The following is a 22,780-nucleotide window of genomic DNA, read 5'->3' as shown; positions in this document are numbered from 1 at the left end:
ACTTTTATTTTGAAATAGGTTATCCTTTCTTTTAGCACAAGTGCAAAATGCACCCAAACAGCCACCTGAGGGAATTCTACATCTTTAAATAAAAAAACAAGCAAAGTGTACATTTATCGTACAAAATTCTCTTTTTAAAAAATTGCACAGTTTGTGTATAATATATATTCATACTTTTTCATTTTAAACAAACTTTAAAATAAAGGCTCAGAGAGTAAACAAAATCCACCAAATGAAAAATAAGAACACATTTCCCTAGAATTTAAAGCTGAGGAAACTGGAGACCCTGTTGTGTTTCTGTCCATCATAAATATTCATATTCATATGCAAGTCTCTTTACATATATCCTCTGTGCTAGTGACTGGACAGACAATCAAAATTATTGCAAAGTAGTAAAGTTCTACTATAAAACATGGGAGGGGGTTACGGGTAAAAGCGTCTTTCAGCTCATCTCTCCAATAAAACACGCGGGACCAATTTCCTTTCACTCTTTTCTTCTGAAACTAACAGAAATTAGCTGGAGTCCCGCATCTTTTGGACGACGTTCTCAGTTTCACATTTACGGTGTGCATCAACAGAAACCCCACAGCATTCCCCCCCGAAACTCAACGCAACAAACAGCTCCCGTGTTTCCCTGACGGTTAAATTACAGTAGTTTTTTTTTTTTTTTTTTTAAAGTTTTCTTTTTCTTTTTTTTTTCCGTGAACTGTACGCTGGAACGCGAGAACGTCTGGTGGTGGAGGAAGAAGAAGAAGAGGAGGAGGAGGAGGAGGAAGAACAGGAAGAGGAGGTGGAAGAACAGGAGGTGGAGGCGGCGAGGGGGCGGGGTCTGAGTGGGGGTCAGGGGTCAGCGGCGGTAGGGGTGGAAGCCCTGGACGTTGTGGTTCTGGCCGCGGCCGAACGCCGTGGCGGCCGACTGGGCCACGGCAGAGGCCTGGGGGCCCGGGGCCCCGTAGGACGCCGTCTGCTGGCTGAGGTCGGCGAACGTGTGGGTGGTGAACGCACTCAGGTCCTGGCCGTAACCTGGAACACACACACACACACACACACACACACACACACACACAAGCAGAGACACAGACACACACACACACAGACACACACACACAAACACAGACACACACGAACACAGACACACACACTCACACAGAGACACAGACACACACACACACACAGAGACACAGACACACACACACAAACACACACAAGCAGAGACACAGACACACACACACACAGACACACACACACAAACACAGACACACACACTCACACAGAGACACAGACACACACACACACACACTCACACACAGACACAGACACACACACACACACGAACACAGACACACACACACAGACAGAAACACAGACACACACACACACAAACACAGACACACACACACACACAGACACACACGAACACAGACACACACTCACACAGACAGAAACACAGACACACACACACGAACACAGACACACACACACACACAGACACACACGAACAGACACGCACACACACAGACACACACGAACACAGACACACACACAGACAGAGACACAGACACACACACGAACACAGACACACACACAGACACACACACACACACACACAGACACACACGAACAGACACGCACACACACAGACACACACGAACACAGACACACACACAGACAGAGACACAGACACACACACGAACACAGACACACACACACACAGACGCAGACAAACACACACAAACACACACACACACACACGTCAGGTGATCAATCTGCTCGTTGGCAGATGATGGCAGTTAACGAGATGGCAGTTACAGGCGGTCACCCTTCATATGGTTCAGAGATCATAACGTGATGCAGAATTGTAACATTCTGATTGGATTCCTTGCATGAGCCCTTTTTTTTTGTTGTCATGAACGTCTTTTCGGGACTCCATTCAACGGAGAAAATCGAATGAAGTTGCATTCCGCGCACGTAGCGTGGAGTTGTTGCGTCGCGGTGAACGTTTAAATTGAGTTTTGACTGATTTACAGTCGTAGAGGTGGGGATGGTTGTGGGGGTCATTAAGGAAAACAATGCCTTATCTTAAGAGAGGAGTGCAAGAACCACTTAAATATGCTACCGTTCAGCCACTAGGTGGAGACATTTCTCCCGGGCCACCCGACAGCACTAGATGGACGCCCAGGGAAGAAAGATTGGTTACTGGTTACTGGTTACTCAGTTGTGGTCCGTCCTCCACCAGTTTAAAGGTCTGGTCCTTCTACCAACCAACGGTTTAATTTAATTTCAAGACTTCAATCTCAGAGGTAGGTAGTCATTTCTCGTGACTCCTAGAAGGAGAAGATAACGCAGAGCCAAAGTAAACCACCACTTTCACCAGCACTTTCCGCCCTGGGACATCCAGCCCCTTTAAGAGCTGAGATTAACTACACGTTCAAGGGGCAGAGAAGGGAGAGGGTCGAAAAAGAGAAATGATAAGCTAGATATAGAATATTTCCTAAGGGGTACCCAAGGAAAGGGCCCCAAAAAACGAGAAGGAAACTGAACGTTTTGAGAGGATCAGGACCGATCCCAACAGGACCACAAGCAGGAAGAATCTCTAAAAGAAATTGTAAACTGACGGTCAGCTTCGTGTCCTTGAGCGCATCTTCCTTTGAGTCTCACCCCTTCAGCTACGATGCAGACGCGACAAGTACGGTGGCGGTGGTGGTGGAGGTTATAAAAATGAGTGAATGGACTCAAGGCAGCTGCAACTACACAACACACCCTCTGAAAATTAGATCATCCTTTTGGTCTTACAGCGGCAAAGCAAAGCAGTGCAGACGGCGAGAGAGAGAGAGGGAGAGCGAGGGCATGAAAAGCACAGACGCGGGTTATACATAGCTTCGCATAGTAAAACCACAGCCAACCTCAACAAGGACGTCAGGGCAAGCAAAAACAAAACATCCAGATTGTTAAAAATGCACTTTCCCCAACTTGGTGTATGGCCACAGCTGTACCTTTACTACACTCAGCACTTTGCTGTGCGTTGCGTGGACGCGTGGGGAGTACATGAAACACACAGAAATAAGAGGCCGAGGTGGAGGGAGGAGGAGGAGGGAGGAGGAGGAGGGATGGGGGAGGAGGGATGGGCGGCGGCTCTACAGCTCTATCAGATTGCTAGGTGGGTGTGTGCGGTCGGTGGAGGCAACGCTGGCACCTACCTGCGCTACAGCCTGCCTGCCCATCCTGACCCTTACAGTGAGAGGTGCGCGTGGGCCCGTAGGCTGAAGGGTCCCGGGGGTAGGGACCCAGCCCTATCAGGAAGACGAGGAGACCAGGTTGGCTGAACCCAGATACTACCGGCGGCACACACCCCCCCCCCCCCCCGACCCCCCCCACCTCGTCCTACCCCACTGTCCCACACCCTGGATTCATGGCTTCAGCTAGCAGGGGTCTTAATGTGTATTTAGACCTCAGTGCTGATGGTTTGCCTGGGAGGACTTCTGTTCTAACTCTGCTAACTCAGCAGTGAGCATCGGCTGCATCTGGAAATGAAGACAACAGAGCGTGAGGAGGAAGTGTGTGTGCGTCGGTGTGTGTAGTGAGTGGTGTTGTGTGTGTGTGTGAGTGTGTGTGTGTGTGTGTGTGTGTGTGCGTCGGTGTGTGTGTGTTTGTTCTTTTAAATGATGTGTTTTAGGGGGGTGTGTTTGTAAGGAGCCGTGTGTTCTTTTAAATTGTGTGTGCGTGTGTGTGTGTGTGTGTGTGTGTGTGTGTGTGTGTGTGTATGTGTGTGTGTGTGTGTGTGTGTGTGTTCTATAGGCTGCCTCTGATACTGATGGTGTGCTGTGGGTGTCTATGCAGGCGGTGGACACTAGCAGGCAGGGGGCTGAATGTAAGAGAAGCAGATGAGCTGAAAACACTGAACAAGATGGACACCCATTCCCCTTCAACATAAACAACACGCTCCTTTTAAAGGGGCTGTATGTAGGATCAAGCGGCGTCTAACAGAACCGAATTGGCAGTAAAGGAATATAATATTCATAAGTATGATTCATTTGTGTATGATCTTGTGAGATTCCGAATCTGGTTTACGTTATTTTAGGACAAGCCCTTAATATCTACATAGGGGGCGGGTTCTATGCCACGAGGGCCGCCATTTCGCACCGCCATGTTTCTACGGCAGCCCAGAATGGACAAACGGCTCTAAAGAAAACGTGTTTTTGGTTCAATCCAAAAAAAAAAAGCATTTTCGGCTAAGCGTGTTATCCCCACGGCTATGACCCATTTGTGATACTCTTTCAGTTGTGTATGAACTGCGCCCCAAACACTGTGGTGTTGCACTACAAGGGTTGGAGAAGCTTTGCCCTCTATCGCACATTCAAATCCACCAGAGGCTAAACGACGCTCCGTACATCCGCAACACAGCCTGGCGTGATACTGGAAGTGTCCGGAAACTTGACCTTCCACTGGCCGTGATATCAACGTCTACCGCTGGGAGGGAAGAGCTCCACACATCCCACCGCTGTGGGGTTATACACAAGTGTCCGAGAAGATTAACTCCCCCGGACGCGCCTCGTATAGCCTGGTGAAGACGAGCATCTCTCTACTGCTGTTGAAATATCCAGTGTTGTTGGAATTCAGTTGGTTACGATCTGCAACCCCACTGCGATTGGCCCTCTAAAATCTACCCGCTGGGCCTTTAAACCAGTAAAAGCCTGCAATGTCAACAGACAACCACAGGAGGGCACTCAACTGGCAAAATGGATTTAAACCCTCCCAGACAGCTTCCCAAATTGAACACTTACTTAAACTGTACTTGGAGCTGCGATAGGTTAATATAATCGATAAGGTTGTGATAATCACACTGAAAATACATTCAGCTTAATACACTAAAGATGGTAGGCAGATCTTCTGAATTGGGCCTGGAAAGCTGCCATCTTACATCCCCAGCGACTACAGCACAGGCTGCATCTCAGTCAGCTGAGTCTACCCTACAGCTATAAAACTAGTTATTCTGCCTTTTGTTTAACCCTGTGGAGATTGGTAGCAGTAAGACTCCACCCATGAAACCAATGGTTTGCTTAGAGGGAGCTCACAGCATGAAGCATGAATGAACAGAACAACCCTTCATAGTGCCTATCAACCCGGCGGCCGTGTTCGTTAGCTGGGTGGGTAAACATTGTAGAATCTTTGGAAACCATGAAAGTGCATTCTTTTTAGTTCTGCATTCCATTTCTCCACCAGCATTAGAATGCTTTTATATTAAGCTGTCAAGGTTTTCCCAAGGTACTAGTAGGTTTACCCACCAACTAACCAATTTATTTAACCCAATTTGTATGTCATGCATCCCTTTTGTAGTAAATTATATGATTATATATTATTGAGTTTCTAGTTCAGATATAATTTTTATGGAGTAAATTGCTGCAGAAGAAGAGTAACATTGTGTAGGATAAATGTATGAAAAAAGATACATTATTGCTTATTTATTTTTCGGTTTGTATTTAAATTTCTCATCTGGGAGGTTAAAATCGATCTATCTAAAGTTGGAGACAAAAATATTATTTGTGGCATTTCTAACCTCACCATTCAATCAGTCTTTGACGGGTAAACCAAATGAAATCTTTTGTTTTAATCATAATTTTATTTATGAAAATAGAAAAGTCACAGAATGACCCTGCAGCACAGAGACATTAACATAAATTAATAATTCTGTATCTCTGAGATTCAAAAAGATCTAACAAAATATTAAGAAACATAAGAAGGCAGTTACCTGCCTAATTGACTCTTGTACACAGAGTCAATTCAATATTCCACGAACAGTCCTATTATAAATAAGTAATCATCAAAAACTAAATAAAACAGTACTTAACAAATTCCCTTTTTGACCATCAGATGGCAGCACACATGTAGTTACTCTCTTTGACCAATGGGATCCTGCCACAAAGAGGCCCAAGGGCACTATCCCACACAAGCTCCACACTAATCCTGGAGAGAGAGAGTCTGTAACCGACCAACTCATATCACAGAGGAATGAATCGACGTGAAACGGGGGGAGAGAAAAGCTTTATGCAAGACTGTGAAGCTACTTAATGGAGGTGCTGCCTGCAGGGGAGAGAGACAGAAGTAGCTGGATGGTTTGACTGGAGAGGTTGGGCTAGAGTGCGTGAGTGTGTGTGTTTGTACGTGTGTGTGTGTGTGCGTGCATGTGCGTGTGCTTAGATGCGTGTGTGCTTGTGTGTGTCTACGTGTGCATACATGTACGTTTTTGTGTGTACGTTTGTGTGCGTGTCTGCGTGTTCATGTGCGCGCGCGTAGATGTGTGCGTGCGGACGTGTGTGCGTACGTGTGTGTGCCTGTGCATGTGCGTTTGCGTGTGTGTTCAGGTGTGCCGTGCGTCTGCATGTGTGCGTGTGGCAGGTAGGGGGGTGGACACAGCCATGCAGCAGCTGTCATGCCGCGCACAGCAGACCGAAGGTAGCAGAGTCATCCGCAGGGCGAAGAGGACGAGCGGCGACACAAAGAAACAACACACTTTAAGTCCTAACCTAACGTCCTCACAACACACCTAATATCCCCCAAACTAACGACAGAAAAGCAGATATACTGTACGACGCGATGCAGGATGATCTAATTCAAACCAACCGTGACGTCCTGATCCTAAACCAATCCGGAGAGCTGGGGGGGCCTTACAGTGATTGGTCGAGCCTCTCGGCCCGGGCAGGGGGTGGGTGGAGAGGGGGCGGGGCCAGAGCGGGGAGTCCGCAGTGTCTTCACGGCACAGCCGGAGGAGGGTGTGTGTGCGTCATGTGCGCGGAGGGGGACGCATAATGCGTAGCGCCGCGTGAACTAAATGGTGAGGGTTGATGGTTTGAACACCGAGGCAAGGCGCACGGCGTCGCACGGCCATCACACACACAGAGTGAGAAATAAAAGATCAAAAGAGACTGCAGACCTGGGGGGGTTTTCAGAGGCGCGCTGGGTTCCTTTACTCACCATACTGGCTGTAGGGGAAGTCGGGCTGCCCCGTCGGGGCTTTGCTCAAGTCCTGAGTAGGTGTGGTTGCGGGTGCGAATCCTAGCTGGGCCGCTCCTGGCGTGCTGGGCGGGGGGACTGCTTGCTGGGCGTACTGGTCGGCTTGAGGCGCGGCGAAGCTGTACCCTGTGGGACGGAGCGTGAGGTGATGATTCGGGGCACGTCTCGCCCACTGTCCGCAGCCCTTGAGCAAGGCGCCCTAACCCCTCGCTTAAAGACTTTTTAAAGATTCAGCCTTACTAATTAATGGTCGTAATTCACCTGCAGTGTGAAGAATAAAAAACACTTCATTATTGATTCATTTATTAATTAACAAATGAAATGTCTTAATGATTTATAGTTCTACACTCATTAATATATACTGGTGTAGAACAGAGTTTGAGTCACTGGGACATGGTTTAACGGTATTATTATTCTACTCCGTTACTATGTACTGATCTAGAACAGTGTTTGAGTAACTGGGATAAAGGTTAGATGGTATTATTATTAAACTCGCCATTAATATGTACTGGTTTAGAACAGTGTTCGAGTCACTGGGATAAGGATTAGACAGTATTATCAGCATACTCTCGGAGGATGTAAGGATTAGATATGGGATTAGAAGGTAGGTCGTATAACGGCCTGTGAAGCCCTTGTAGGCTATCACCATCATCCAGGGATACAGAGAGAAGGTTGATTGAGACGGTGATTCTGTGTCCCAGCACACGTCGTTCTGTCCAGTTGTGCCAGCACTGGACACGAATGGACAGAACCGTTGGTTCCACCTTATGACCCACACATCCCCCTGACTCTACGATGAGTCGACCAATCAAAGCGCTCGTGATCGGAACCACCAGACACCGTTCCTCTGCAGCAGGCACCGGTCATTGGACGGGCATTACCATTTTATGAATGGACAACGACACAGTGCTCGATATCTGAGGGCTGGATCAGAACAAATGGTCAACGGTAAGTGGACGGCATTGACACAGCGCTCTTCTCACCAGTGGCCACTCAAAGCGCTCTACTGTATTGCCTAACATTCACCCATTCATGCACACATTCACCCATTCGTTCACACGCCGACGGCGCAGTCAACCAGGCAAGGCGACAGCCAGCTCGTCGGGAGCAGTCAGGGTGAGGCGTCTCGCTCAGGGACACCTCCACACTCAGCTAGGAGGAGCCGGGGATCGAACCAGCGACCCTCCGGTTACCAGCCGACCCGCTCTACCTCCTGAGACACGTGCCCCCCTCCCCGCCAGTGTAGAACACTGTAGGGCCGTTCGGAGGTACCGGGTTGGATTCCCAAAGTACAAACAGCTCCACGGCGGTGTGTGTAGTGAGGACGGTGGGGGGTACTGACCGAAGGGGGCCGTGGTGCTGTAGGCCTGCTGGGGGTAGCCCTGGGGGGCCGCAAAGCTGCCGGCCGGGGTGGTCACCAGGAAGGCGTTGAAGGGAGAGGGGGGCTGGGCAGGGTTTGCCCTCCCTGCGGTCAGCGGCGGGCCGTACCCTCCTGGAACCACGACAACGGGACTCATTCATAATCATAATAATAATAATAATAATAATAATAATAATAATAAGGGATTCTGTTTATTGTCTATTATAGAGGAGGCTAACACGTAGACACTTGAGGTAACCTTAGGTCGGATTACAGAATCTACCAGAATGTTGATGCAAGGAAAAAGTCACAAACTACACAGGATATACAACTGTGCCTTTTTTGAGTCTGCCTCGTGTACGTAAAAGTGCTATATAATAATAAAGTTGCCTTGCCTGCGGTAATTAAATATGTATACTAATTTAGAACATTTTTAAATACCATGTGTCATAATGATGATTAAAGTATTAATTTTGAATCAGCGGTGGCAGGGAAGTGCATAATTGGAGGGAATGCAGTGCAGCAGGATAATATTCATTGTCATCCGAGCCTCCACACCACGGCGACGTTAAGAGACGACCGGCGATGACGCTCCGCTCTCCGGGGGTCTCTGAGAACCGCTGCCGACTCCACCCTCTCCTGACTCCTGTCTCTTCTGGCTCCGCCCCCATGAGCTGAGATCTCTCCTCAGTCCGCCCCCTATGAGCTGAGGTCTCTCCTGACTCCGCCTCCTATGTGCTGTGACTCCGCCCCCCTGACTCCATCCCCCTCTGTGCTGAGGTCTCTCCTGACTCCGCCCCCTCTGTGCTGAGGTCTCTCCCGACTCCGCCCCCTCTGTGCTGAGTTCTCTCCCGACTCCGCCCCCTCTGTGCTGAGTTCTCTCCTGACTCCTCCCCCTCTGTGCTGAGGTCTCTCCCGACTCCTCCCCCTCTGTGCTGAGTTCTCTCCTGGCTCCGCCCCCTCTGTGCTGAGGTCTCTCCTGGCTCCTCCCCCTCTTTGCTGAGGTCTCTCCTGGCTCCGCCCCCTCTGTGCTGAGGTCATTAAGCCCCCAGCTCCCCTCAGCTGGCGTCTGACCCACTTCACAGCGCTCTGCGCTCCAACAGCGTGAGAGCGCCGTCTGCGTGGAAGTCGTTTACCAAATATTGACTTTTTGATTCTCTTTGTTCTTCTGAGTTTAAACGGCCGCGGCGGGGGAGTGAGACAGAAGAGCTGTTCTCAGAAGAACCTCACACCGAGGAACGTTTCCTGAGCATGAGACCAAGTTTCAACCCTTCTTCTTCTTCTTCGTTTGAGCAGAAGCGTTCAATCAAAAGCAACTTGCGAGGGCTTTTCGATCCTCGTCGTTAAGGAGCAGGTGAGGAGAGGGGGCGTCCTACTCAAGGGCCGTCAGGTAGACTGCGGACAAACCCCCTAACCACTAGACTGTCCCTAATACCCCCCTCATGAATTAATGGCCTAGCTCCGAGTACCAACCGAGCTGAATCTCTGAAGAGGGGACACTTGTGTGTAAGCACCTCAGTGGTTTAATCGCACAAACATTATTTATGTTAGGATTCTAACATATTATTTAAATGTATATGTATTTCTATCCTGAAGGGATGCCAAGACACCAAGTTGTGTACATTTGTACTGGCAAACATATTCTCTGATTCTCAGAGTTGATCTTATTTTGTTGATCTGAACCGCTCCATCTGTTGATAAATCTAAAACACGCTTTAGAAAACATATTTTAAAGCGTGTTTATATCGCTGAGAACGCACAGCATCGTTGATTATGGGCTCAGTGCGATTCAGGAGCCGTTACAGCTACACCTGTTTCTACTCGTGTTAAGAGTAGAGACTAGTATTACGTAATAATTTGCTGCTTACTTTTTTATTATTACTGAACCTGTACGTGTATATTTACTTTTGAAGTTGTTTGTACATGTTTAGCACTCTTCCAAGTCCCCCACTGTTAAGCAGTGTGTTTGTGTGTAACAAGTCATACATGATTAAAACACATGAATAATATATAATTGACTAATTAACTAATTAAAACAGAAATAAACTCATCTCCAGACTCGACATAACATATTCAGAATAGGACTCCATAGCCGGTTCACAGCAGCTTGTAAAGGCTTTGTCAAGCCACTGGTGGGGACCAGTCTGTCCACACATGCAGTGATATCCCCCCCATGAAAATGTCTTCAGGGCTTGAGATACCAGAGCTAGCCTAACCAATAGCAGAAGGGGGCTAGCACCCATTCAAGGCTGCCATCTGTCCCAAACGTGCAAAGAATTATCGGTCGCTACAGCTATTGTGAACAAGACGATGATAACAAAATGAAACCGTCCTTGTGCTATTGGTGGACAGAGAAGAGGATCGCTCCAACGACACAAGACCTAGATCCATGCTAACTATTTACACACACACACAAGACACAAACATACAAGATGGCGCTATTTCGGTTAGAAGGCTGAAACGTACCTATGGCTTGACCAGTAGTAGACACCCACACTCCTTTAGACAAAAAGAAAGCAAAGGTTTGATTTGAGAAGGACGGAAGGGAAATATTGACAGGGGGGGGGGGGGGAGAGAGAGAAGTGGAAATCATTAGTTAGGTTAAGGCTGGCTTAGTTTTGGTATAAAGTCCAAAGCGGTTTGAGTTGAGGTAATTTGGCTAAAGGTGATTCTGATCACGAGGCGTTAGTGGGTGGGGGTGCACGTAAGGGCTAGGTTAGAGAGGGTCATGTTTTCTGGGGAACAGCGCCCAGTAAACAGAGGGTCTTTGTGACACATGGAGGCCAGTGGAGACAGAACTGGGGAGTGGGGTTGGTGGGGGGAGGGTCTATTCTCTGTGCTCTGGGATCCATTCCCACTCACCCTGTGGCCCGTAGGTCTGTTGCCAGCCCTGGGCAGGCTGAGTAGTCCAACCATTAGCCGTGCTCAAGATGCCTCGGGGGCCCCACTGGCCGGGGCCGAGCTGGCCAGGGGCCTTGCTGTCGCGAGGCTCGGCCTTCTTGGCTTCCACCTGGACAAAGGACAAGGAGGAGACGTTTTTGCGAGGCGCGCCCCCCCCCCCGTGTGCGACGGCTGAAGGACACCCTAGTCTAACACAACTCTGTCCTAACCAGTGGCAATGAGTGCTCTCTAGGGCAGCTTGAGAAGAGGCTCATTTTTTTTAAACACTACTACGGTTTCAATGTTTGGCCCGATGTGTCTTTATGACGACTAGCGTGACTGTCGCTGGATATGTTGGACAGCTGTGGAGCTATGTGTCTCAGGTACGCCCCAAACCAATTGGGAAGGCAATGCATCGTATGGCAATGCTGAGGGGGATGCAAAGTGTTACAAAAGGGAACTGGGAATCAGGGAATACAGTACTGCAGAATTGATGATATAGGTATGTACCTGAGAAACATAGGAATGTAACTTTCCTTTGACTAATTTCCGCATTTGGGATGAAATACATCTATTGGAAGATTAAGACTTACCTGTCTCCTACTAATGCTTAAATAATCGAATTTGCATATGAGTTGAGGTAAAGTTTTAAGGGGGGGAGGGGGGAAGCATCAAGAGAGATATTTGTACGGATGAGCTAACAGATTAAGTTACACATGCAGATATATATACAGTTGAACTGTTCATTTAAGACAATCTCAAATTGAATCTTCAAACTGTGTCAAACGAGTCGAAAACGAATAGGCTATCATCGTTGCTGAATTCAAAGGCCCACTGTTGCAAATATGCAATAGAAAACCATCGGACTACACTTGCTTTCGTCGCATCTAAAAGTGTGTGACCTGCAGCGAGAATACTCTGTTACTTTCGTTTTGTATTATTTACGTGGTCGCTTTCCAAATATAAAACTTCCTCGTGCATTTATTGTTGAATCCATATATATCACGACCAGCAGTGCGAACATCACCGTACACGGGGACTGGGTTAATTGGCAGCAGCATCGGCCAATCGTCCCTCTCGAGGGTCTGACAGTTTATCCTCACATCCCGCCCCCACACCTCTCAGCCATTTGCCTTCCGTTCGCACGTGGCCTAGTAAAAAACTTTGAGGCTCTTATCAAATAAACTAGCAGTTAACCAGAGCAGTGAGGGAGGCTGAGGACTAAGAGAGAGAAAGAGAGATGGAGATAGAGAGAGAGAGAGAGATGGGGGGGGGGGGGGGGGGGGGGGGGGCGGTCCAGAAATAGACTGAAAGGGTTGAGTTATTGGGGTCACCTTGCGGGGAGGAGAACGAATGGCAAATTCCTCCAAGCTTTAAGGTGTTGCCATTTTCCCTGCCTCCCCTCTTCCTTCTCTGTCGACCTAATTACACGCACATGTTCCCTGGCAGGCTACTCCCAGCGCCGCTATACCTGCGCGCGTCTCCCGTGGGTCTCTCGCGGGCTTTCGAGTGATGGATACCGTGACTCCTGCGCCGTCCCCAGCAGCGGCGCGGGGATTTGTGCCGCAGTTTGATGTGTTCCCATTTCTAATTTTGTAACTCATATCTCCCAGCCTCCCTCAAGTCCCAACGCATGGTAATGTCAACCCAAGAACAATGGCTACCGTCGGGCCGTTTGCTCCGGGAAAGCAGGCCAAAGTCACGGGGAGCCGCGGCCGCGGCCGCTGCTGCCGCCGGCGGGCGCTGGGGAGCGGGCGGGTGGGGGTGTGTACAGGTACAGCTGGATCGGTTACGCGCTAATGACAGTGTGTGTCTTTATCTCCGGCAGGGAATAAATAACGTTTTATTTTATGAGGACGGCCGTGCCACCCTGGTGACGCTGGTTTTCCATCGCCTCGGTTATGAATGACTCGAGAGTGAAAAGGCGAGAGGGAGAGAGAGGGAAAGGCGTGAAAAGAAAGTCGGACTCGTTTTTTTTAAGAGATCAATTACGGCTGTCTGTCTGAGTGGAGGGCGGGAGAGAGGTCGCATGTGCTTCTGAGTTTGTTTCCTCTGGTAGTGTGGGTATGAGCGGCTGATGTTGTAAACGCCCCACTGGGGACGGAGTAATGAATCTATGGTGTTAAACTGCAGCTAAGTCCCCTTTTTTGTCTAGACGTACGAATACAAGAACGGCTTCGCATAGCAAGAGAATATTTTACAGTTGCTGCCTTTCAATGTGACAGCAGTGTTGGCTACAATAAAGTAATACAGGACGGTATATACAAGTCGGTTGACATAGCGTAAGAATCTGTTTCTCCCTGGATACCGCAAGCACTCGACAATCTGGCACACCCAGGGGGATAAATCAAACGCACATTTGAATGCGGGGATGGGCTGACACAGTGTGGAGATTCTTCAATTGAGGTCACTTAGTTAACATTTCAAACATGTTGGCGTGTAACTCAAAAAACAAGTGACCTGCCAACAAAACAGAAATGAAACAAAACTGATAAATGACCAATCCTTTAGGTGATTCTTAATAATAATAATCCTGTAACAACTGTTTTGACCTTGTAATTGCGGGTGAAAATCAGAACCCAGAGTATATTTTAAACCAAGTGGATTGAAATATGAAAAGCAGTTTGCACAGCCTAAAGGAGAGGTCAGTTTACACCAAGCCTTGGGCGACATTGGATTCTGTAAAGCTTTAATTATCGCTTCATCTGAAATATTATGAAATATTTAAACTAATAAACTAGCAGCTTATCGTAAACTTTAAACTAAACCTTATGCTGGTGTTAATGCTTAAAAATGGTCCAACAAATGAAAAAAAATGAGATTTATTGTGTATCTATAGAGTACGGTAATCTAATTCCTTCGTGCCATCAATACACACGTACTGGGGAGTAGCGCGATGGGCGAGTCTACCACAGCATAGCGCCTTAAGCCAATCCGTCCTGACCAGTCGCCCAAGCCTCCGTTGGTCTCGAGGGGTAAAATAAAACTACAACTACACACTTTTTTGCCCATGATGTCGTGATAATGCATGTTGACAGCCTGGTCCACTGACTGCTCGGCCTCGAAAGTAATAAATCCAAAACCTAGCCAACGACCAAGAGTGAATCAAGGTAGCAGGGGTTGTGACAACACAAGATGAAGAACAGTATTGGGCGTCAGCAGAGAGAGGGGGATCTGTCAAGACTGGGCCCCGGGTGGGCCGCGGGGGTTCGGATGAGGTCGCAGGGCCGAGGGGGGACCCTCGCTATACCTTGGGGGCGTCTGAACCCGAGACTTAACGTACAGAGCGTTTGTAACGCACGGGATGGCAGTTGAAGTGGCCAATCGACTACATCGTCTCCGGGTTACTTTAGCTGTGTTCCAGGGGTCAATTGGTCCAATACGAGTTTGTTTGACTTCATGCCGTTTCATCCAAACCCCGCCTTGATCTGTCCCTTGGTATGTCACTGCACAGCACACACTGTCAGCAACCATTGTTAATGCAGAACAAAAAATCATGAGGAAACAGAAGATTTACACGGCCTAAAAGCTTTCTCCAAGCTTTCCCAAATTGAAAAAGATCTTATAGTTTTTGAGTAAGCCAGGATAAGCCCTAAAATGGTAAATCACTAGTACTGCTCACAGGAATAACACAAAGATATAGGCCATTGCTGCTTGCTTTATTTTAATTGCAGTGGTGCTGGTGTGAGCGCATGGGGAGTATACAAAGTTCTTATCAACAGATCACTCAATCCAGAATCAATACCTCGTCGACGAAAGTCAAAAGGTGGCCTTCCATGACAACGGGCTGTCACTCACAATCAAGGGGTCTGTACTAAACTACAGGCTCTAAGAGTCTCTAACTGACTCCGGGATCGGGGGGGGGGGGGGTGGCTAATAAAGTGTTCAGAGAGCAAGAGAGTGAGAGAGAGAGAGAGAGAGAGAGAGAGACTCCTCTGGCTCTCTGGGTTGATCCACTTTCCGGCTTTACTTTAGTATCAGAACTGGGTTCCGTGAGCGCATCTCCACTTGGGGACGTAACCTGATTTCAATTAAAGGTCCTGCGAGACAAATAACTCTTTAAGACCTCTAATAGATTGCCAGGGCGCTCCCTGATGTGCTGGCCTATTGCTATTAATAAGATCTGTCATTGACCCGTCATCACGGCATCCAACCTCGCCATCGATTCAGAACTCTTGAGTTCTGGGGACATAAACGGCGACACACATTTTTTGCCGAATTAAGGCCAATGTGAACCAGGTGGATGTATTCGTTCCTGGGTCATCTATTCTCGAGTATACACCCCTTGAAAGTAGTTTACTGCTGCTGAAAAAGGCAGCAGTAAACGTCATAATAAAGGTGTTCCTAACCAACTTACTAACTAACTAACAGTTTTTTAACCAAGGGACAAACTCCACCGCCGTGACTCAAGGCAGGTGGCTCCATCACTCTGTGATATAACTTTGTATAAACCCCACTGTGAGCAATTTGTATTACATTTTAACTTATTTTTTGTTTTTTGGCCTGTACCTCTGTGGTACCAGTCAATGCACATTAACCTAAAAAGGAGGAAAGAGCAATCTTAAAGAGAGACAGTTAATCACATTCAAACCATTCAGAAAGAGAACAGGGACAAGAAAAATAGAAGGACTTACTTACAAAAATACTTAAGTTTCTACAGAAATGAGAAAACACACTAAACCAAAGTAGGACATACGCATCAATTACGTCTAAATTAAAAGGAAAGAAAACTTATTCTGTTGTTCCAAGTAAGTTTTTTTAGTGAAAAAACACAATTAAATCTATTCTAGATTATGCAATGATCGTAACTTGTGCACAACACCAAGTTAAATTCAGATGACAAACTATTCACTTGGTTCCTCCACAAAAGAGTCAATGGGGTTTGAAGACAGGGGTGTAAAACGCAGACAACAAGACGGGAAATGTTCATTGTTGCGTTGTGCGAACAGCAAATATAACCGTTCACATGTAAGATTGCGTGTCTTGATGGGGGTGATAGTGTTGAGCTCGATGGTGTAGCCTTAGCAGAATCCTAGTTTAAAGGGCGTCATTGCCAAGCGAACTCCAGCCATGCTAATTTAACGAGGAGCATTAAGTGTGCATGACCTACAGTTGCACGGACCTTAATTCCTCCAATCGTTGCACCATTGCAATATTCAGGCATAGACTTTGGAACGTTTTACTCTCTGCGAAACGTCTTTGAATTGCAATAAGACTGGTTTGGTCATTCTGGCTCGAACCGTTCGGCGGCTATCTGAGTGGAACAGCTGTGTGTCTGCACACCATGCAGCTTCCCCTGCAAGCTTCTGCACACTCGCTGTGAAGCCTGCTCCCTCTCAGCGTCCTTATAGACCGTAGCGGCCATCTTCGTTCCATCTTTGTTCTAAATCCGTGCTGGGCAGGGGGGGGGCTGAACGCAGAACTCAGGAGTCCGCAGGCACCCCACCCCCCCACCCACCTAGTGTTTGGAACCAAGATGGTCGCCCGGCGAATAAGGCCAGACGACCGCCCCATGCCGGGCACGGGGGTGCGTATGCAAGTCGTGCACTTAAATCAACAAAAACACTGCCACCAAAACACAGCCAATCACATTACATCGTGGAGGTTGGGGGTTTGGGGGTAGCGGGGGGCGGGGGTATGCAAATGCTGTGGACGGCCGGGCCGGCCTGCCCACGGTGAAGAACAATGCGGTGAGCGGCGCGTCGAGTGCGTTATTTTAAGCGAGGGCCGTGATTCATGAGCACCTCGCTTGTGTGCTTCAAAAATACACCTAAACTACAGAAGCAGTAAAGGATATGCACCGCTGTCTGTTTCAGGCGTTACAGCACAACGGAGACATGGAGGCGTTTCACAGGAGGACTCGCAGCCACGTCGATGAGCGGTATAGACGGGCTCGCCACTAGCTGTGTGGCGTATTGTACGAAAGCGTTTGTAACGGTGCGTTGCCACCGGTCCCTCCTCATTATAAAGCCTGTTCGCGGCCGGGACCCCACTGGCAGGACGGTGGAGCTAAAGGGGGGTACGGCGATGGGAGTGGGAGACAGTGGGGCTAAACGGGCTTTGGGTTCTGTCCCCCCCCTCCCCCCCACGGTGACGGAATAGTTTGTCATGAGATTTAAGATGGTGAGGTATGGAGAAGGGGAGAGGAGGGAGAGAGAGGTGGGGGGGGGGGGGAGAAAAAAAGGGATCAGCTTTTACCTCGGGGCCTCTGCTTCTCCGCATCATAGATCATTACCACCTCGGTGACCTTGGACAACAAAGCAAAACAAGGGGCCGTGGTTTAGCGCACCGCGGACACACCGGATACACACCTTCCCCTCTCTCTTTTTATTATTCTACCATTCATTAATCCCCGGCTCCATTTTATCCACTTTATTAATTCCCCCCACCCCCTCCCCTTTTCCACCTCCACCCACCCGATTGGCCGTTGCTTTTACGGCAGCCAATGACCCCTGCTCAATGTCACACACATGGGGGGGGGGGGAGGGGAGACCCTCGGTGCTAGGCTACGTGAATCTGATTTGCAAGGCGCCATACTCACCACTCCAAACCTATTGAAATAGTCCCTGAGTTCGGGCTCGCCGCAGTTATGTGGGATCCCGCCTACAAATATCTTCTTTGACTTATTGCTATCGGCCTTGCTGCCCTTCTGAAAGAGAACAGGAGTGGGCGTGTGAGTGCCACGGCGGCTTTGGAAACGAAACAAGGAGAATGAATGGATGAATGAATGAATGAACGAATGAATGACTGAGGGACACAGGGAGGGCGCCGGCCAGCCTTCATCTAGAGCGACAGCCCAACGGAGGCCCTGGCACGGTACCCTGGGGTTTATTCTTAACATGTCAAGTCAATGCAAACACTGGTCTGCACACATCACAGAACACTGGTGGCTCCACGGCTGCACTATCTCCGAGCCTTTTGCCGTTCACGTCGCTGCTTTGAGCGTGTTAGAACCACGCGGGAACACTACCATAGCGAATAATATGGGTGAAGGATGCTGTGAAATAAGGTGAGAAAGGATTCGGCTTCTACATTTTTCATTATACATTACACAACAGACATCAAATATGGGAGTTAGTATCCTTTCTTTTTAGGCTCTTGTTAAATATAAAAAGATGATGCAATTTTCAAGAACAACTTATATACTTGCATGCGTCTAAATAATAAATGAATGGATCTATTCGGTATCAAGGCTTTTTTTCTGAGGTCTATGGTAAATTTGGTTCAACCTTAACAAGACAATAGAGTGGCTCACTACGGACACCAAGATTCAGTAGAGGACACACGCACGCACGCACACGCACACGCACACACACACACACACACACACACACACACACACACACACACACACACACACACACCTTACCCAGCCCTCCTTGGTTCGAGATTTTTCAGGTTGCATTCCTCTGGGAGTACAGGGCTTTGGGTCAATCTGATGGGGGAGAGTGAGGGAGAGAGAGACAGTTTGTGAGGGAGGAGGGAGGAAGATACCGATAGTAGGAGAGAGAAAGGAGAGTGTGTGGGAGAGAGAGGAGAGGGGGGGGGGAGATAAAGATAAGAGACAGGAAGAGAGGTTGACCTTAACACTGAATGAAAAGCACCTTCAAACGTTCCAGCGCCGGCCTCATGTAAAAGGCGCACACACACACACACACACATTCCCCACACGTATTCATTCATGTAATTGTGTGATAAATGAACCGCATGCCCTTCAAGACAACCATCCACAGGGTTATTTATTACATGCTGACACAGAAGAACAATTATTTTTAGGGAACAGACATCACCTCTTCATTTACAGCAAATAATCTGCATGCATTATTCCAAAAACTAAAACTGCCTGTTTCGATGATTTGGCTTTCAGACCCGTAGATCTGGTTTAGGAAATACATAGCCATAGAAAAGTGGTTCCCGCTTGCTCGCTGCAGGCGAGAGCAGCTCTATCCTTCATAAGACCCAACGCTAAGCAATCATTACAGATAGCAGCGGGCTGCAATTAGGGAGGTCACAAAAAAAGGAAGTGAGCTTGTTAATAATTTAACAATGAAGTCGATGTTAATACTAAATGCATTGCTCCAGTTCAACACACACTGCATCACATTAATTAATTGCAATAAAATAACAAAAGACCACTCCATTATCACGTCACTGTTTGAATACGATTTTAAGAGACGTGTATCATTATCATTATTGATTGATTATTGATTGAGTTCAGAGCGTTTGACACATTGACTTTGGTCTAAAATTCCTACACTAGAACAACATTTGTCTTTTTCAGTCGAACAGGCATTTTCAAGTCTCAGATACACACTCACTCTAGCAGTCAAATTCACTCTAGCTACCACAATCTGCCCAATTCAGACAGACGCCAAACCTTGGCTGTCTTTCTCCACCGTCAGTTCAGATACTTACATTTCTGCCATCGAGGTTATGAGGTTTGGTCTCCAGAACTGTCCGTACACAGTTAGGGTCTTTGAATTTGACAAATCCAAACCCTCGCGACTGATTTGTTGATTTGTCCTTCATGATGACACAATCTACCACCTCCCCGTACTGCGAAAAGTAGTTTCTCAGCGTTTCTGAGAGGAGCAGAAAGCAACAGTAGTGTTACCGCCAGGGTATTTAACATCATGTGGCAGCATTATGAAATAGTATGTTACAATGTGTGACCTCTGTATGTAACAGTATGCAATGCCAACACTCAATTTCTCAGGCACACAACAATTATTAACACTCACAATGTGAAATGATATGCAATTAAATTAAAATAATTGTGTCTAAGGTATGCATTAACCTTTTTGAGATTTTAGTAATTTTAGCAAATACTTTTATCCAAAGCAATGAACTACTGCCGTCATTCAACTAATGCAAGGATGTAGACTGCATGTAGACAGCAGATATAGGGGATCGAACCCAGAGCCTTCTGCATGCTTATGGAAACCCCCTGACCTACACTATCCTCTGCTATATGCATTCCTTCACATGATTGGATTATGAACAAATTGGATATTCGATCACAATCAGGAATTTATATATATATTTATATATTCCTGCTATATAAGTCACTGATATTCTGTAATTAACGCTCAAAAACACTTGGTCGAAATTACGACAACAAATTTTCTTATTAACCGCCTATAAATTAAATATCAATATTGTTGATTTGAAAAATCAATACATGCACAATCTTATCTCTACCCCCTCCTCATCGCTTGAATTGGTAGTGACTGAGTCTCAAAGATTACTAGAGAGAACTGATCCTGTAACTGGTCTTCGGCGAATGCTGCAGCGACGGTAAAACTAGCAAATGTAAACCTTCTTTAAAAAAAAACGATCTGAAAAAGACCGGCACCCTTCGAGAACACAACGCATTGATCGACCGCCATCCAACACGCATGATACGGAGGTATACGTGAAGGAGATACAGTGTCACTACTTGCCCTTGGAGGCAGGGCGTGCATGTTTCAACAAACGGAACGGGAATCTTAGTAATTGCTTTGCTCATTGTTTTGTTAAAAAGGCCCAGGGGTATTGGGTGAGAACACAAGCACGCCTATACAGCCAGGGCTGTGGCCACCCATCCAGTTGCGAGGCACTCGGTGAGAACGAGCCCGCTGCAAGTTCGCTCTGCGATGGTCAATGAACCGAGGGTAAGAGGAGCGGCTATGAACGCCCGGGGCTACGGACAAGCTCCTCTTGGGACAAACGGGAGGAGGAGGAGGAGGACACAGAGATTTTACCGGACTCTGAATAGACGCACGCATCGGAACATAACATGACCTTGTAACACACATTGCATCATATAATACAAGAACACAACAAAAAAACAAGGACAACCTACACGTCTGATTAATTGTGCGTTATTAACTCTGGCCCCACCAACCAGCAATTCTATTGTAAGGAAATGTCACAAAGAGCAATGAATATTTACTGTAGTAGGTACATGAGATGGTCTGAACAGTGAACTCACCTTGAGTTGTACTCCAGTCCAAGCCACCCACGAACAGTTTCCTTTAAATAAACGTTAAACAGTTAAAAATCCAATAGCACCAAATCGCTGTATTTGACTAAAGTTTGGTTTTGGCAGAGTTTACAAGCACGAATTACACAAGAGTCCCCCTGGCAAAACATATTCCAATCAAGCAATGTTATCCAATCTAAATCATGAAACCTCATCATCCAGCCAAGGCACAACACAGTAGTTATCAACACAGAAAAATACGGCGGCTCGCTTTCCACCAAAGTTACTGCATCGACCCAAACAGATAACGCTGCCTGCACCTCTCATGCAGTCATTCACAACGAACGGCTTGTTTTAGTTGCGACAAACCCCCCTTGTTTCCACTTCTCTTGCCACGTACGTGCAGCATGCAGCGGGCTCACACCAACTTCCGATTGGAGGGACCACGGGGGATGCTCAGATGATGCTCAGCGCTCTTCCCATGCATGCGATGGGGAACGTGCGAGGGCAGAGCATAGCTCTTGCAGCGGCATCTTGCAGCGGTGACAGCTGACCACATACATGCTGACTGGGTGAGAAGTTTTATCCACAGCTTCAACCAGCAGCCGTACAAGCGGGTAGTTTGCATTTAACGCAATTTAAAACCCGGTTTAGTGATTCGAGTTTATCATAACGGTGATCCGATGAAGGACCGTAACCCCCGGTGATGTGTCAGAGCGCTGCGGCGAAAGGCGGCTCCGCTCCCGGGACGATGCCCGCTAAACGTCCTCGCGCTGGCGGATCCACCAGAACCACTCTCGCTTTAATAGCCTCGGCTAGCGCAGCGACGTCCACACTCCAGCTCATTAAACAACGCAAACACCGCGCTAAAAGTGACCCCGCGTCACCCGGGGGGTCGACACTGCAAGGGGCAACCCCCGGTGCCATTATGGCCACGTGCCTTCAGGTTAACCGTGGAAAGCGCCCGGTCCCGGGGTGTTACCGGGCACTCTTTGGTCGACTTTACACAGGCTAGCTATGCGGCTAACTATAAACGCTAGCCTAGCTCGCTAGCTAACGTTAGCTGTCAGATGACAGCTCGGGAAGAGAGAGACTCGGTCTCAGCTCCCAAGTTGCGATTTAATTAAAAGTCCCGTGGTCAGAGCGGCGCGATTCGAAGCGATCTTACCCGACTTCATCTCCGGCTAAGTTGTTGTTCATGTCTGCGGCTGTGGTGGGGGGCTCGGTGCGCTGGAGCCGGCTTGGTGCTTCAGTGCTGCCCCTCTACAGACTGAGAGCCGAGGAAGGTCACTCCGCTCTTTGGTTCAAACCGCTCTGCGCAGTGACGCCGCTCCGCCGCTCCGCCACGGGCCCCCCGCGGGGACCAGGCGCACTTAAAGTGGTACATTTCAGATTCAGATTCAGATTAAACTTTATTGTCATCGTGCGGACTACGTGTAAGTGCAAAAGAGCAGTTAAAGTGCAGTTTGAACATGATTGTCATATAGTGTAATATAAGTACAGTACAGTATAAATAATAAGTTCATTTCTTGGCATGTGTAATATGGATGTCATTTTGGGGGTTGTCA

General features: G+C 47.8%; 1 protein-coding gene across 3 annotated transcripts; it reads right to left on the bottom strand.

Annotated features, from left to right (window-relative positions):
- On the bottom strand, nucleotides 1–22,503 carry dazap1 (DAZ associated protein 1). 3 transcript variants are annotated; one of them, XM_079739551.1, is made up of 12 exons: nucleotides 22,381–22,503; nucleotides 21,222–21,262; nucleotides 19,664–19,830; nucleotides 18,618–18,683; nucleotides 17,790–17,897; nucleotides 17,447–17,495; nucleotides 14,249–14,331; nucleotides 11,231–11,378; nucleotides 10,835–10,867; nucleotides 8,351–8,500; nucleotides 6,970–7,134; nucleotides 1–1,023 (listed from the first exon to the last, which is right to left on the bottom strand). In XM_079739551.1, the coding sequence occupies exons 1-12, from the start codon at nucleotides 22,410–22,412 to the stop codon at nucleotides 848–850; spliced, it is 1,218 nt and encodes a 405-aa protein (XP_079595677.1). In that variant the 5' UTR covers nucleotides 22,413–22,503; the 3' UTR covers nucleotides 1–847. The 3 variants fall into 3 exon arrangements, with proteins under 3 accessions (XP_079595677.1, XP_079595678.1, XP_079595679.1); XM_079739552.1 differs by having other exon boundaries at nucleotides 17,790–17,894; XM_079739553.1 differs by lacking the exon at nucleotides 10,835–10,867.
- Between the last annotated feature and the right edge of the window lie 277 nt (nucleotides 22,504–22,780).

This window comes from Pollachius pollachius (assembly GCF_949987615.1).
Source record: "Pollachius pollachius genome assembly, chromosome: 7".
Taxonomy (NCBI): Eukaryota; Metazoa; Chordata; class Actinopteri; order Gadiformes; family Gadidae; genus Pollachius; species Pollachius pollachius.
This window is presented reverse-complemented; position numbering and strand designations above follow the sequence as displayed.